The sequence below is a fragment of the Hydractinia symbiolongicarpus genome, chromosome 5, assembly GCF_029227915.1.
Source record: "Hydractinia symbiolongicarpus strain clone_291-10 chromosome 5, HSymV2.1, whole genome shotgun sequence".
NCBI classification, from domain to species: domain Eukaryota; kingdom Metazoa; phylum Cnidaria; class Hydrozoa; order Anthoathecata; family Hydractiniidae; genus Hydractinia; species Hydractinia symbiolongicarpus.
This window is the reverse complement of record NC_079879.1, coordinates 18,630,855-18,646,569: the sequence shown is the minus strand read 5'-3', so window position 1 is coordinate 18,646,569 and position 15,715 is coordinate 18,630,855. Positions and strand designations below refer to the sequence as shown.

At 32.8% G+C, this 15,715-nt stretch overlaps 1 protein-coding gene across 4 annotated transcripts in view; it reads right to left on the bottom strand.

Annotated features, from left to right (window-relative positions):
- LOC130645101 (utrophin-like) overlaps positions 1 to 15,715 on the bottom strand; it is a 52,128-nt gene that overhangs the window by 8,911 nt on the left and 27,502 nt on the right. For all 4 annotated transcript variants that reach the window (XM_057450967.1, XM_057450966.1, XM_057450969.1 and 1 more), the window contains 20 exons: positions 15,363 to 15,621; positions 14,371 to 14,489; positions 13,666 to 13,953; positions 13,300 to 13,480; positions 12,640 to 13,026; positions 12,258 to 12,481; positions 11,427 to 11,723; positions 10,872 to 11,047; positions 9,388 to 9,538; positions 8,835 to 9,000; positions 8,353 to 8,501; positions 7,837 to 8,119; positions 7,253 to 7,398; positions 6,673 to 6,868; positions 6,064 to 6,197; positions 4,549 to 4,703; positions 1,405 to 1,591; positions 1,019 to 1,197; positions 700 to 850; positions 72 to 317 (listed from right to left, as the gene is read on the bottom strand). In XM_057450967.1, the coding sequence (XP_057306950.1) occupies positions 72 to 317; positions 700 to 850; positions 1,019 to 1,197; positions 1,405 to 1,591; positions 4,549 to 4,703; positions 6,064 to 6,197; positions 6,673 to 6,868; positions 7,253 to 7,398; positions 7,837 to 8,119; positions 8,353 to 8,501; positions 8,835 to 9,000; positions 9,388 to 9,538; positions 10,872 to 11,047; positions 11,427 to 11,723; positions 12,258 to 12,481; positions 12,640 to 13,026; positions 13,300 to 13,480; positions 13,666 to 13,953; positions 14,371 to 14,489; positions 15,363 to 15,621 (4,074 nt within the window). The remainder of the gene's footprint in view (positions 1 to 71; positions 318 to 699; positions 851 to 1,018; positions 1,198 to 1,404; positions 1,592 to 4,548; positions 4,704 to 6,063; positions 6,198 to 6,672; positions 6,869 to 7,252; positions 7,399 to 7,836; positions 8,120 to 8,352; positions 8,502 to 8,834; positions 9,001 to 9,387; positions 9,539 to 10,871; positions 11,048 to 11,426; positions 11,724 to 12,257; positions 12,482 to 12,639; positions 13,027 to 13,299; positions 13,481 to 13,665; positions 13,954 to 14,370; positions 14,490 to 15,362; positions 15,622 to 15,715) is intronic.

Here is a 15,715-nt window from a genome sequence, read left to right as displayed (position 1 = left end):
AAGGGCTGTAACAACGCATTCAAACTTCACAAAAAAATGTATATAACAACCTACAGTAAGTTCTTACTCACCTCAAGTACAGCATTGATCGCGTGTTGCCACTTATCAGAAGTCAGTCTCAAATCTTGCCACTGCGATTCGATGCGTTCAAGCTGGGTTTGCAGGTTTCCTGCCACGCGCAGGGCCAAATTGTGATCGTTTCGCGCCAAATAATTCGGATCTTGTGTTTGGGCTTGATGTTTGAGTAAAAAGCTGTGTCCTTGATCCAAAGCTTGTTCAATAACTACTCTTCTCACGTTTAGTTTACTCTTAAAATCCTGGTGAGATAAATAAGAAAATAATGAGGCTCCAGCGGCTTAAATCTGAAGACAGAACGAAATAGCTTGATCAGAAACAAGATTCTACAAATGATTTCTTTTTATGGTAAACTTTTTCCTGTGTAATTTTTTTATAATCTAACCCTTTTTTTCCAAAAGAATAAATAATTGGGACGTAGAAATGCATGCTTCGTGCAAAAAGAAAACATTTATATTTGGGTCCTTGTCAATCTTTTAAACAGCAACCCTTGATTCAGTGTCGTGACTAAATTTGCAAGTGGATTAAAACAATCATATAAAAAATTCGAAATATTCTGTATCTTGCAAAAAATCTTGCAGTAGTAGAATTGTTGCCTTGGTATCGACAGTACACAAACTTTACCTCGTGTTTTTCGTTTTGTTGCTGTACCGTCGTAATGTCGGAGCCGATTGGTTGCTGAGACATTAGTTCCTGATCGGCTCGTGATAACCAATCGACAATCTCCTGCATATCGAGCAATAACTGTCTCCACTCTCCATTACCGTCCGACATTCTAAAAAAAGAAAACTCCTACAGATAGATTTGAAGCAAAAGAAATATTCTTGGATAGAAAAACATATACAGCCTAAATTCTAAAACTTCGTTTTAAATTTTATTCCTGCAAAACAAAGACCAATAAAAATGACCTGTTCATAAGAAAATAATTCAAACATTTTCTCACCTGTCTCTGATGTCAAGAACACGTACACCTAAACTATTCCAGCGATCGTTCATATCATCAAGTTTCGATTGGAGAGCAGTTCGGACTTCGCCTGCTTCTAAGTCTACCATGATCTGATTTCCTGTTTCGTTTAAGCTGCGGAACATGACTTGATGTGAAGCTATATCTTCTTCAAGCTCCTAAAAATATATCAAGTAAAAAAACATGAAACAAAAAATATAAAATAAAAATAATAAACAAATGATGATGAGGTACAAAACAGCAGGCTGTAGTGGCAATAGGTTATGTATCTTCACAAAACTAATCATTGATGACCCTCATTAGGATTTTTCACAGACAGCTCAAGGAAAACAAACACTCGATATCGGTACGTTTAAACGTCTTACCAACATTTCTCTTTGTAACTCTTCCATGTCGTTTGAATCTTCTGCTTGACTCGCCTCGACAAGGGAGTCGAGTTCGGCGACTTTCGACTCAGCCGACGACAGCCATGTGAGGGCGGAGATCATGTTTTTGTGGAAAACTAAGAGACGGTCCAACGCGTCTTGTAGAGATTGCTGGCGTGTGTTTGAACTAAAAAAAATGATATAGTGTTACAAATGTAAAACTTGCTATAAATAAAACATGATGTTTTTACCAAATATTCCCAACTGAATATAAAAGAAAAACATATATATTTCTTTAAAAAACAACAAGTAACAAATATAATTTTTTATGTTATATAGTGAGTTTGACCACACATGTTAAAAGACACCCAAAGTTAAAAATGGAATGCTATTGGGAAAAAAATGTAAAAGATTTGTTTAAAATAGTTCACTGGTTCTAATTATTATCCAAACACTAAATATACGAACGAATAAACTCACGTGACTAACACTTTTCTTGATTTAAATAACAACCTCGCTAATGAGCGAGCGTAAAACCGAACGTTAAAATTCATATTTAGTATCCAAATCTTCTGCGCTCAACAACTTACTCGCTTCACTTCGCAAGTTCATATACAAAACGTTAGACTGACAGTTATTTTAACAATACACAGCCAGTACAGTTATCAAACAAAATACCGCAGACTAGGAAACCAATTCAAATATAGGAAGGCTCACGAACAGCACATCTGAATGCTTATCCGTGCGAACAAGTGAGTTTCCTTAACCGGTTTTTTGTTTGTTTGTATGTTCATTTCTTTCTTTACATAAATACAGTCAATGAAAAAGGATGTAATAAACAGAAGTATAAAGTGGTTAGTGCGGTTTTCAGTGAGTTACAAAACTTTTGTTTCAGATAATACATAATTTACACGTCGCGCCGCCATTTTTTACAGCCGTCATAAAACGTGTCTGTTAAAGAAATTCATTATTTTATTTTTTGGCATCTTAAATTTATTCTAACGTCATCTTCTACTGCTGACATCGCAAATATTAAAACGCGCCAATTAACTTTTACATATAGCAAATGAAAAATACATTTAGCTTATTTAACGATATTAAAGAAAATGACATCACTTCCGGTTGACATGGTCGACTTTATAAACACGATGATATCATCAAATAGACTGGTGACAAAGTGGCTTTTAATTTTATCCAGAAGACGATGACGTGAGTAGAGAAACATATTTATATTGAATTTCAAACCATGTCTCAGTTCGTTCAAGGTTGAAGCCGGAAACGCTCTATTTAAAAAGTTTATCGCACGTTTCCTTTCAAAAACCTGACTCTCTTTCTAAAAAAAAAAGAATATTTCTCATTGCAAGATCACGTTAATCTTTTCAGATGAGAGAATTGCTAAAAAAAATTACAATGAGATTAAGTTGAAAACCGATTAAGAAGCCAGTAAACAAACAAACGAATTAAATAAAAAAAAAAACTAAATGTGCAAACGAGTTTCAACCGAATAAAAGCGAAAACAAAATCGAATTGAGATTAGGTCGAGAAAAAAACGAAAAACATAATCGAATATATAATTGTAAACGAGAACATAAACGAGCTTCAAGCAAACAAACGAGGTTTTACCGAGCAAGTATAGTAGAAATTTTCAATCAAATCTTCGCCGAATTCTAATCGAACGTGAGTACTCGCTTGACAAAAATTTTGTACTCACTTATCAAACAAAAACATCACAAACTGTTTCCCTCCCATCAAAGACTTTCTTTTCTCTTCTTCTCCAGAAGAAATATCCAACAAATAATTCGTCTCTTCCAGTCCCATCTTTTTTTTGATATTTATTTTTTCTTCTTCTACGTTCGTCGGCTCAGATACGATTAAAGATTTTTTTTCACAATCTTTTTATTTATTTAATACGACTTTCGAAATTAAAGTCTGCCGAATCATGTTAATTGACAACTGTCAAATTAATGATGACAATGTTAAGAGCGAATACGAGATCGAGTTCTCAATGCGGTGTTAAAATAACAAATAATTTTTACCCAAATAACAATCACTTTATTCTTAACCGGACATAATTGTCATTGGTGCGCCATTTACACAAACAAATTTCACGGTAACCGACATTAAATACAATAGGAAGTACATTTATGAAACATAGAAATAACATATAGAATAATAAATAGAACAAATATAAGGGTTGTGTTACACTTCCGTTACTTATGTGTCGTGATCTAGTGAAATTAGACTGACGTTAAACTGTGATAAGATTTGTATTCCACTACCAACAGAGGTTTTCTAAATTAAGGGTTGCATTCTGATATCACTATGCTAGTATTTCACACCATTAGACTAGTGTTCTACTGCCATTAGGATTGCACTGTCAATAGGCTAGTGCTTTAGCACCAATTAGGCTAGTGTTCCACTAGCCCGGAGTTAATATTACATTGTCATTAAACTTGCTTTAAACCACCATTAGCATATGTTACATCAATATTAGGCTTGTATTTCATTCCCAGACTTGATTATTTTTACCGTTAGGTTATGTTTATACTTAAGTTACTCCATCTTTAGGGTTGTGTTACACTTTTATTTTACATGACCATTAGGCATGTTTTACACTACCACTTCCTTTGTGTCATTCTACTATTAACCTTGACTTTTTATATTTAGATAATAAACAGCTTAGATTTTAAATAAAATTAAACAAACGTAGTGAACCGTGGGAAGGAAATAGCTAACATACAAGACTGGATAGCTTGTAATGTTTATAAAGATAACAGTTCCAATCCTCTTCCTCAAAATATATATTGAGCGTTTCTGACATGCGTAGGAAGCATCAAGGTTTCATAAAACTAGACTGGACACAAGGTTGTGTTCAATGAGAAGCGTCATTTGTATTGAAAACAAACACGCCGAATGATTGCATGATGTAAAAAAAAGAACATCGTTGATGACAGAGGTTGTTATGGAACAAATAATAAATGCAAAATATAAAAACCCTGCGTAATTAAAAAAAGATAAAATAAGTATATAAATAAATATATTATCTAAAACGTTATCTAGACGGCCTGGACATTTTGTAAATAAAGATTTGAATACTTTTTTAATCGAGTCAAGAAAAAAATTAGTCTTGTATAAACTATGTACCTCTGTTCAACTTCGTTCCAGCGTGTGTTGATTTCGTCCCAAGTTGCTTTAAATCGATTGAGGTTGTGTTGCGTGTGCTCACGTAGCAAGTTTTCACAAAGTAAACGTAGACTGTTATAGTTGCCTGACCACGTGTTCAATTCTTGATGGAAATTCTAAAAATTTATAAAAAATATGTAGCATAGCAATTTCGAACAGAAAGACCTTCATATGACCCAACAACAAATAATATTTCAAAGAGATGAAACCTTTTGCGTACATATCAAGTCACACCACTATCTGCTTATGGTCCTTACACTCACAAGCTGGGAAAAACTTTCTATAAAATCCCTCTGTCCAATCTTTAGTTAATATAACCCCAAGAAACAACAAACATGATATTTTCTTCTTAAAACTTCTTAAGAGCCACTGCACTGCAGGGTACTTCACACTCAACAATTTTTTTTTAATAAAATAAGTCCTAATCGTTTGTCAAAATGTATACCAGTGAGTGAGTGAGTCTACAACAATTTGTTGCGTTTTTTTTCATACTCTCAAGCAACATAAAGAGTTGTTTTATTTTGAAACAGATACAAGGATGATGTCATTATTATTATTCATCATTGGTTTTTCTAACCATGCGTAGGTTGACAAGTTTCATTGCTGCACGTTCACTTTACAATCTCGGTTTTGCACTTCTTTCAGGCGCAGATTCCAAAAGGCGGTATTCTCAGCCTTGCACCATTTCAAGCAGTGTTGTTTTCCACCAGAGCAGTGCTACTTCCATCTTTCGCCTAATTTTAATGCTTTGCTTGTTTTGTTTCCATGTTGTAGCGCGGCTACACTTTCAACACCCTCCCTCCTCTCTTAAAGCTTGTTCAATATTCTTTTCCGAAAATATTTCCAGTTTTTCTTAGTTTTCTTTAAATCACAAAACCTAACACTTCATACAACATACCAACAAATTAGAACGGTATCCCAGTGTATATAAAGAAAGGTTGGCCTATTCAAAATATAGTAGTATGCAACAATAAGTTAAAACAAAAATACAGTAATGTTTTATAACAACACTTGAAGATAGTCGTACTTATCCAACAAGACTATGGACATAGCTAATTACACGAGCAACACACACCGTTCTTACCTGCTAGCGAGTTGCAACACAACACCTTCTACAAGACCTCAAACAAGATATTTCAAACACCTACTTAGCCACCTCTTTTAAACAATGACATTTTGTTTTCGTTTACTTGTTGCTTTTTACCAAACTATTTCAAGTATGCTGAAGTGTGTATAGTTTAACACAACAGGGATCAGTGAGGGTTGTTTTTAGTTTTGTTGACCAACTTGGTACAGTAGTCCTCGTCGATAAATGTCTCTCTTTGTTGAAAATTATTTTTTTATTTACAAGAAAGCAAATAAAAGTACAGAAAACACACACGAACAAATTAAAAAACAAAACAGCAAAAACAAAAAAGATCAATATTGCTAAAATATTAAGATAACAAACAAAACAAACAAACAAACAAATTTTACCTTATGTTTAACTTGTTGTTCTTCAAGTTCAGTAACAGTGGTCCCAACTTTTCTATTCTCACTCAGCTGCACTTCTGCTTTGTACAACCAGTTGTCAAGCTGCAGTCTCAGCTCGTTGTATCGTCTCCAATCACCTACATTACGAAAAAGTTGATTCGTTGTGAAAATAATTTTTAAGAATCTTTACGATGTAATTAAGGATATTAACAAACCACATACAAATACAAAAATTATATAGACTACAATTTTTTATGAGTCTTATAATTTACGAAAAACATTTCCCTAAATTAGTACCATAGGAAACTTACTAAAAGTAAAGTAGTTCAGGATATTCAAATTTTCATGTTTAATAATGCGAATTTGAGATAATATATAAGACCAAATAAAAAACTATTTAAATTAAGATATGTCAAACCGGATTAAAAAATATGTATGAATGGACCAATACGTTAACACAATTGCCCATCACTCACTCACTTATCATTTATTCATTCACACTCGACCATCTATTCATTCATTCATTCATTCATTCATTCATTCATTCATTCATTTATTTATCCATATATTATACCTTTTTATTTTTTTCTGTGTAAATTAAAACTTACATACCGATCAATTTTTCAAGTGAATGCCTTTGTCCTATCACTTTCTCCCATACAGTTTCCCAGTGCTCTTTCAGTTTTGAGATTTTATCATCTACTGCATAATTTAGACTTTCGTTATCACATTCCATATTTAATGCAGCAGCCATTTCTATTATGTCCTCAAGATCGCTTTTTCTGTTTTCCATCTCCATTTGAATCGACTAAAAATAGCAAACATATTATATAGGCCATTGAACTAATAATAACCAATAACCTTCTCGGGAATAAAAAGGGTTGACCCACTTTGTAAAGGTCGAAATACACCATCATTTTTCAATGATCCATTCCAATTAAAAATGATAAAAATAACAACAGGTATTTTAAGACCTCTTTTAGATACAGTAGCCATCCTGTTGCAGATGCTGCGCCGTGCACGATGTTTTTTACACAACAGTAATAAATTGCAAAGCCCCTCTACATTTTATAATTTTACCAATGTAAACACAAAACGACATTTTTTTAAGTCCTAGTAAATAGCTAACCACGTCGATCACACGACTTTCATTATTCAAGTATACATAGCTTTGAATGATGTTGTCACTTACTGCTTGTTTTTGCAGTGACGAATCCATGTCATCATCATCACCAACCACTGTTGTCAAACCTTTCAATTTGTGGTCGATCAATTTTAACCAATCGTGAAGTTGAGCAACGTTTTTATCAAACGGACTCGTTGGAGATTGATCAGTTGCTAGAGAAAAAAATTCAAAAGTACACTAAACTTTTAAATAGAGCTTTAAATCACCATACAATCAACTCCAGATAAAATATTGTTTCAACTCCGGTGATCTGTGGCAAATATGAAGAAACCAAGATGATTCCACGTTTCCTGGGTCAATTTGGCCACGTTAAAGCGTACTCTGTTCGTTTGCAAACCAAAAGTTACAAAGAAAACGAGACAAAACAAGAGATGTTGAGACCCATTGCGTAAGGTTTTCACATAAGTTTTAAAATAACATTGTGTTCTAACATTTGTTCATAGATCTCACTTCTGGTTTTATTCTATATTTAAAGTGTGGCGGAGTGGGGATTGAACCTGTGAAGTTGAGATCACAAATCAAATGCTTTGATCCCTGAGCCACCGTTGTTAGCAAATTTTTGTGTTATTTACAACTTAACAAGCACTAACCATCCATACTGAAGTCGCCATTAGCTGATTCAAACATGGGTGCGGCTGATTCACGTTCTTGTAGCGATTCTGCAACCACCATCTCTTCACTAACAGGTCGATCTTTTAGCGCAATCGCTAATCTGATGATCACCTGCCAATCAGCATTTAAACGAGCGATCTTTGCTGCGACATCTGAAGGGAATTGGCCGCTCGCTAGTTCGCCCTCAGCTTTGAATTCAGTCAATAACCTGTTGATGGATTCCACGTTGGCTTTTCTTGTTTCTAACGCCAATTTGATTGTCTATAAAAGCGAAATTGCAATTAATCAGACAACAATAAGCTTGCCTTCCAAAATTTCGAGATTGCTTTCTAGATTCGCGCGACAATGTAAAATGATTGATAAGTTATAATAAAGAACTCGTTTTAAACTCCATCCACCCTGGGTTGTACTAAATACTGCATACAGTTTTGTTTTAATTTTACAAGTTTCAGTGACTCAAGAACGCATTAGATTTTTTCGAAGGACTTTCTCACCTCTGGATCGACGTGGAAACCAGGCTTGCCCTGTTGTTGACCTTGCAGCAATTCTCTTGTAGCTGACATCCACACGGATAATTCTTCCAACTCTTCAAGAAACTTAGAAGCTCTTGATAATTTATCTTCTACTACGCCTCTGCGTTTCCCTACAAACCAAGAAGTCATCTAATTTTCCCATCAAATTATTATTAAACTATATACTATAAGTTACTTGGCGTATTTCTAAAGCGACAGCGGTAAATTACACTTAAATACAGCAAAACATTTTTTGCTAAGGATATGTTTTAGGCATTCTCAGCAAGTATAGGTAATATTTAACAGTTATTTTTTTCATATCATTTTTCTTCTATCTTTTTAAATGTCATTTTAAATGGAAAATATCGAATACAGTGAAGAAGTACTCATTCATTTGTTCTCTCACACTTTTTGTGGCATTTATTCTTTAATTTACTCCTTTATTAATTTACTCGTTCATTCACCTAGTCCTAAGCAAACATCCTGCCACTGTCGTTGTTGGCTGTCACCACGTGATTTGATTTCATTAAGTTGAGATGAAGAAAGATCTGTTCGAGAAAGAATCTTCTTTGCATCGTTCTTTAAATTAAACATAACTTTTTGCAAGTCTGAAATATCTTCTTCCCCATTCTACAAAACAACATAATTTAAAAAAGTTTTACATCATGACATCTGGTAAATACCAATGGAAAATACTGATCTAGGGCTTTAAAGAGTTCTTTTTTATGCTTTTTAAGCCATGAAGTATTAAAATAAAATAAATTGAGATAAATTGCAATATTAAGATTTGTTTGTTGCTTTAGCTGCCTTTAAATTAACTATTATAACCATAGCAAACAGTTTATCATTGAGCCTCTACAAAAAAGGGTTCAGACAGAATCTACTTTGCTAGATGTCGTAATATCAAAAAAAACTTTCAAAATATGTTGAGAAGAAAAGTTCCTCGAACTTGCCCAGAGTTTAGTCTCTTTTTCCTGATTAATTTAAAACCAAACAGATAGTTCAAAGAAGCTTCACCTTTAGTTTTTTCAAGTATGTTTCCAGTTCATCTTCATCAACAGGGTGTGGTTTTTCATGGAACACAACATCGTATAGCTTGTCAAGCTTCAATTTTAACTCGTCTGATCCCTGGATGTACTTCTTCAGTTGCACATCATCCAAAATGAAACTGAAACATTAAACACACACAGAAATTTTAAAATCAACCACAAAACATTCCTGTCTCAAATCAAATGCTGAAAATCCACATGCTACATTAACTGGGCATGGTATTTACAAAGCTAGACATACTTTTGTTTTGGCTGTTCGATATGCAATTGTTTGCGTGGGTAAAAAACAACAGATGAATGGTATATTTTGCTTTCCATTATCTTTGCCTCGATTATTCAAAACTCTTGGTTAGAATGACCTCTGTTTTCAACAGACCCACTGAGCATCTGCACTCGAAAAATCATAACAAATCCAAACACGTTGCTGCAATACAACACTACTACTACATTATACCGAGGACTGCATGCGATGCAGATATGGAGAATTTTTTATTTCTATTTCTTCTGTTGAATGTCATTATATTTGCACTGGTTTTTAATTAGGTGTGTAAGCTATTTTATTATATCAATACAATGCTATATGTATGAAAAGAGATTACTAGAAGAGAGATTTATCTTTTAAAGAATTAATAGGTGAAGTCATTTTTCTTTCTGTATTAAATAGTTCAAACAACTAATTAAATTAGCAATTTCTTTTAATTTACTCATTAATTGTTTAGCAGTACCAATTAACACTAATTATACAAGAACAAATCTAAAACTTATACGAAATCTTTTCTTTAACACAAAATACTTTCTATTTTTCTTGACTGCAAGATTTCAGAAATATAATTTTTAGGTAGGCTAAAGGTATACTAAAAATATGTAAATGAATTTTTCACTGATTCCTCTAGTAATTAACTATATGATATACGTTAGTTACTAGTATGCAATATAGTATGTTATATAGTATCTTATATAATATGTAATATAGTATGGAAAGGAACTACTCAAATCCTTTTTATTGTAAAACTTGTGTTCTATCTCCTCCACCTTTTAAAAAGAAAATTACTGAAAAAAGAGTATCTTCAAAAGCTGCTGAGTACACCATCACAACATTATTAATAAAATGCATAGTCTCTGTCTCTTGTCATAAACAGTCCACACCCATTGAGACACGCCCTTGTTGAACTAAACATTATGCAGCACAAAAATATTTGTTTTTATGATTTTAAGAAAAAATAAACGAGCAGACCATACAACATTAACTTGACCAACAAAATCACAAAAACAAAAAAACAAGCTAAACCAGTGAATCCTGAGCCAAGGTTAACAAAAAATAAAAATATACTGAAGGTTAAAATTTAAAATTATATTCAGTCTGTCACATATTCAAAATCGCATAAGAAACTGGTGTCAGTGATTTTTTAAGTTATAAAGGTTTCGGGAGGAAACAAGCAGGTGTTTCCCTACCTCATTTTTTGGTCATTCACACTGGATGAAACTTTATTCCATCTTGTATTAAGTACATCCAATTTTTGCTGCAATATTTGTCTTTCTTGGTCTGAAGACTGCGAGATGATATCATCAGCTTGTAGGTTCAGTGAATTTAATCTATCTTCGTGCAAATTTAAGCCATTTTGAATTTCCTAAAATGTTGATTATGTTTTATTTTTGTTAAATAAAAAATTAGTTAGACAGAAAATATTTTCTTTGTAAATTTTGAAAACTGTCAAAAATAGGAAACCATACTGACAGCAAATAAACCTATGTTCTCCTCCTGATCAGACATTTGCTAATACACCATCATTCAGCTGTTAAACGATGGAGGAAGCAAGTATTATCTACGTACTGACTATAATATTGACTATTATTTAAGCCCTAGACACCTAGTTTAACAGTACATACTCTGTAACTAATTTCAGTATAAATATATCCTAATGTTTCTTGATGGTTATTTGAGTTTACAGGTTTAATTCAACAGAACAGCAAACGTCATAGCCATTACAGGAAAAACAAATTCTGTACCTTCGCCTCTTCATAGTTCTGTCTGCCGGACGATAACTGATTCTCAACTCCACTCAAGAACAATAAAATGGTGTCCAGATCTCCATGGAAAGTTTTCCACAAATCAACGTTTTTATCATAAGCAACATGGCGGTTTTTAAACTCCTTGTTCAAAGCATTCCATCTTGTTCTCATTGCTGTCAGATTTACATCAATTTCCACCATTTCTTCTTGTTTACATTTGGGCAAATATTGCTCGCGTATTATCATTAAGTGAGTTACAGTTGGATCCAACTTGTTAATAGATGTTTCTACATCCTGGAATATATTAAAAAATCCAATCATAAATATAGAAATGTAAAGATTTTAAACATTACTTTACACACAAAGTTTTTTTGTTCTCTACACTTCTTAGTTTTGCACTTCTGATCAAAAAGAATCATTAACAAATGTTTACAAACATAAAAATCCTTTACTGGTTACGGTAGCCGTATGGTAACCACAGGGGTTGTAGATGGCAGAGCCCCCTGCAAAGTTCTCATATGGGAGAAACACAGTGTTGTGCCAATCAATTAAAAGGCAAGGGAATCGGATTTTGAATTGTGGGTTATTTTCTGTCTGCCATTTATTTTTTGTTTAAAAAATGGCAACCAATAAAAGAAAAACATTTTTGGTTGAATAATACTAAATATTACCCAGCTCATTCTATTTTTTTTCAACAAAGAAAAAACAAATTAAATCCATATAATTTTAAAGCCTATTCATAAACTAGCATTTGCGAATTTTATTAAGCTCGGTATACATTCGTCCCTTACTTGCAAAATAAGGGTAAAAAAATTCAAGTGGCCATACCTGCAATAATTCCTCTTGTTTACTAAACTCATCAAAAGGTTTACCGATGAAACAAGGTTGGTTCAATTTGCTCTCTATGTTTTCAATGGTTTCAATTGTTTTCTTAATATCTGATACAATTTCTTTGTACGGTTTCAGTTTAGAGTCAGGTGCAGGAACACTGAATTTATCAAAAAGCCACCGAACATCAGTTGTTCTATGCTTTTTTATCATAAAGTCTGGTGCTAAAATGTAAAGCAAAAACTATAATTTTTATTTCTAAATCTATGTACTGCCTACTTTTCTGGTAAAAAAAAACGAGAATTTAAAGATTTCACAGTAGATTTTTTGGTGAAAGGAGAAAGTTGTAGTGGGAAAACCAGAAATACCGAAAAAAGCTTACATGTCTCTTGAAACAATGCCATGCCATTTACTGGTATCTCTTTTAATACAGCTCCAGCCTCTTTACTTAACCACGAGTTGAACACAAAACAAAACAAACGACCAGAGAGCTCATCAAGAACATATATTGTTGCTAAATACCACGCAGGATTTGTTCCTTCGTTATCATGCCAAACTCTTAATTTAGAAAGCTTTCCTAACCATGGTTGATTCTTAAACGTAAACAAATCAACTTGTCCAGGTTGAAACTTTTTTCGTTTTGTTTCCGATTGACGCAATTGCAACTGGTCACTGTTACCGTACTCACCAAACAGTTTAATGTGTACATTAGAACGTGTTTCAGCGTCTGCAAGATCACCAGTTTCAACGCTTATCTTATATGTTGTAACTACAGCGAAAAAAAAAAAAGTTAGAAGGTTTTGGAATTAAATATAAAACAAGAGGGAAAAAGAGAAGATCTTCTGCCTAAGTCATTATTGGTTTCTGTAGGCATAATTTTAACAGTAACAGCCAACAAGTAAAGTAAAGGCTCCAATTAAAAGTAAACTAGATTAAATGTAAACCTGTCCGACCAACTGACAGTAAAATAAAGAGGGCAAAATACTGAATTTTTGACGGTAAGGTATGAACAAGACTAGTTGATTACAAATTCACATTTTACCTTTTTCTTCAGCACTTTGATATTTTTCAAATTTGTAAGCAACTGTATTGAACCTTTTATTTAAAGTAGCAATATGTTTCTTAGGAATAATGGAGTCAGCGCAAACACCAGATAACTGCTCAGCTCTGATGTTGACTGCCTCCAATTCAGCTGCATGCTGCTCAATGGTATCTTCGATTTCCTGTACGAATAATTTTTTCAAATTAATTTAAACAAAAAATTGCAACAGTTGCCACTGTAATAAATAAAGTTTGCAGGACACAGTTTTAAAATTAATACTGGAAGTCACCAGGAAGTTTTTGACAAAGATGACAATAACATATTTGTATACACTAAACATGCTTCTCAATTACATAGATTCGATACCTTAAGTTTTTCTGCATTTTTTTCTTTTTGCAGCAGTTTTTCAGTACGATCTAGCCACAATTCCACCTTAGAAATATGGTTCTTCATTTGAGAGAACTTAAAGTCTGCATCTTTTAAACTTTGTCTGCGATGTGCTAAGTCTGCATGTAATGTGCTAATTTTACGTGAAAGTTTAAGAATGGGTTCCTTTTTCGCATCATCACCATCAAGTCCCTTTAACACATCATTCGCTTCGTCCATCATACTTTCAAAGTCAGGTTGCAACTCACTTAATTGGTCCTCCAATTTCTAAACAAACATAATTTTAGGGATTACACATAATTAAGTAAGAACTCCAATGTGATGTTATAACTTTAGCATAAATTCATTTTTTTAAACTGTTTTTTAAACTTTTACTGCAAGCATACCTGCGTTCAAATACCTCTATAATAATAGCTGTATTCTGTTCAAAACGATTACACTGCAGCTTTATTTGGAGACCTCACACAGAGTAATTTAATGACTTTGTGTTTACAAGCAAACAAAAATGCAGGAAATATGTACGACATGTGACAATCTGAGGACTTAGCAGACGTTTAAATCCTTTTTGTGCTTACAACTAGTACAGGCAGATTGCTTCATTTGCTAACTTTAAGCAACTCAGTTTAAAAGTTGATTTTATCGGTACAACCTTATAAATAAAAAACATATAACAATGAAGCCTACCTCGACATTCATTTCCAAGCTCATGATTCCATCTTCACTACTTGTCTTAAGGTCTGGAAGTGAAGCCTCCAGTGCTTCAATCTCGAGTATCATTTCTTCTACACTTTGTTGGAAGTTGACTATAAGACATAAAAATGTAAGTAATTTTATTAAAACTGTTTTTAAAAGACAGAATATGCAGTCCAATAAAGTTTCCAAAGAAAGATTAATTCAACAAAACTTGATGTATGTGAGCTTATGTTATGCCAACTTACCGTTTGGGAGAAAAATCTCATCATAAAAATCCAACATGGTGCAATCTGATAAAACCATCACTTTATCTACTTTATTTAAAGAGTACTCAAGAAAAGCAAATTTGCTGCTTCAGATGTGAGTGGATTAAAATGAAGTTTGTAACAAAATCAGTGCATAGCCTCTGATTAATTATTTATGTTAAAAAAACTAGAATAATTTTGATTAAATTTGGAAATTTTTATTGAGTAAAAAAATTATTAAATCTAATCGCAGAAATAATAAAAAAATGGATAAGTGTTTTTAAACGCACTGATTTATAAATACAACGTTTTTTTAAATGAAACATTCTAATAAAAAACATCAACAGTTTTAACTAGAAATAAAATAATTGTATAGTTTAATATACACATATAATTAAACATCTTTCCTCAATTACTTCCTGAAAGTGAAAACGTGGAACCTGGTTTCTGTATGTGAAATTCTTAAACCTGGTTTCTATTCAAAAATTTGTTAAGGATTTGGGTTAAAAAACACTGTAATAGTTTTAAATATCTTTTAAGATTTATGTCGTGTAGGTCCAACATAATTTCTTTATATTTTTGTTTAATTTTCTTTTTCTTTTTCTTTTCGAAAAATAAAGCTGAAAAGAAGCTACAACACAAAATATCACATTAGGGTTCTATTTTTATTATTAAATCATTGTTATTTTAAAATAACTTTTATATATTCAAACCATACAAACAACTTATTGTACCAACCTTTCTTTTCTGCTCGATATTTTTTTGTTGCTGGTCTTGATGAGAAGCTTAGCTGTACTCTATTTTTAGTCGACTTGGATGTAATGTTAATTTTTATTCCCTGTGATGTTGCCACGGTGGGAGTCGATGGTTCTATCGGTTCAGGGATTGACTCCACATTAGCAGAACTTACTGGTACAATTACCTCATCGTCGTCAGGAATTAATTCTGCTGGAGCAGACTCAACTTCCACTATTTCAACAGGTTCGTCAATAATAACCTTAGGTAAAAAGGTAAGATGAAAAAATGATAAAGAAAAAAAATATAACATAAAGAAGAAAATTGCCTTTTACACACATACACTCATGACTGAA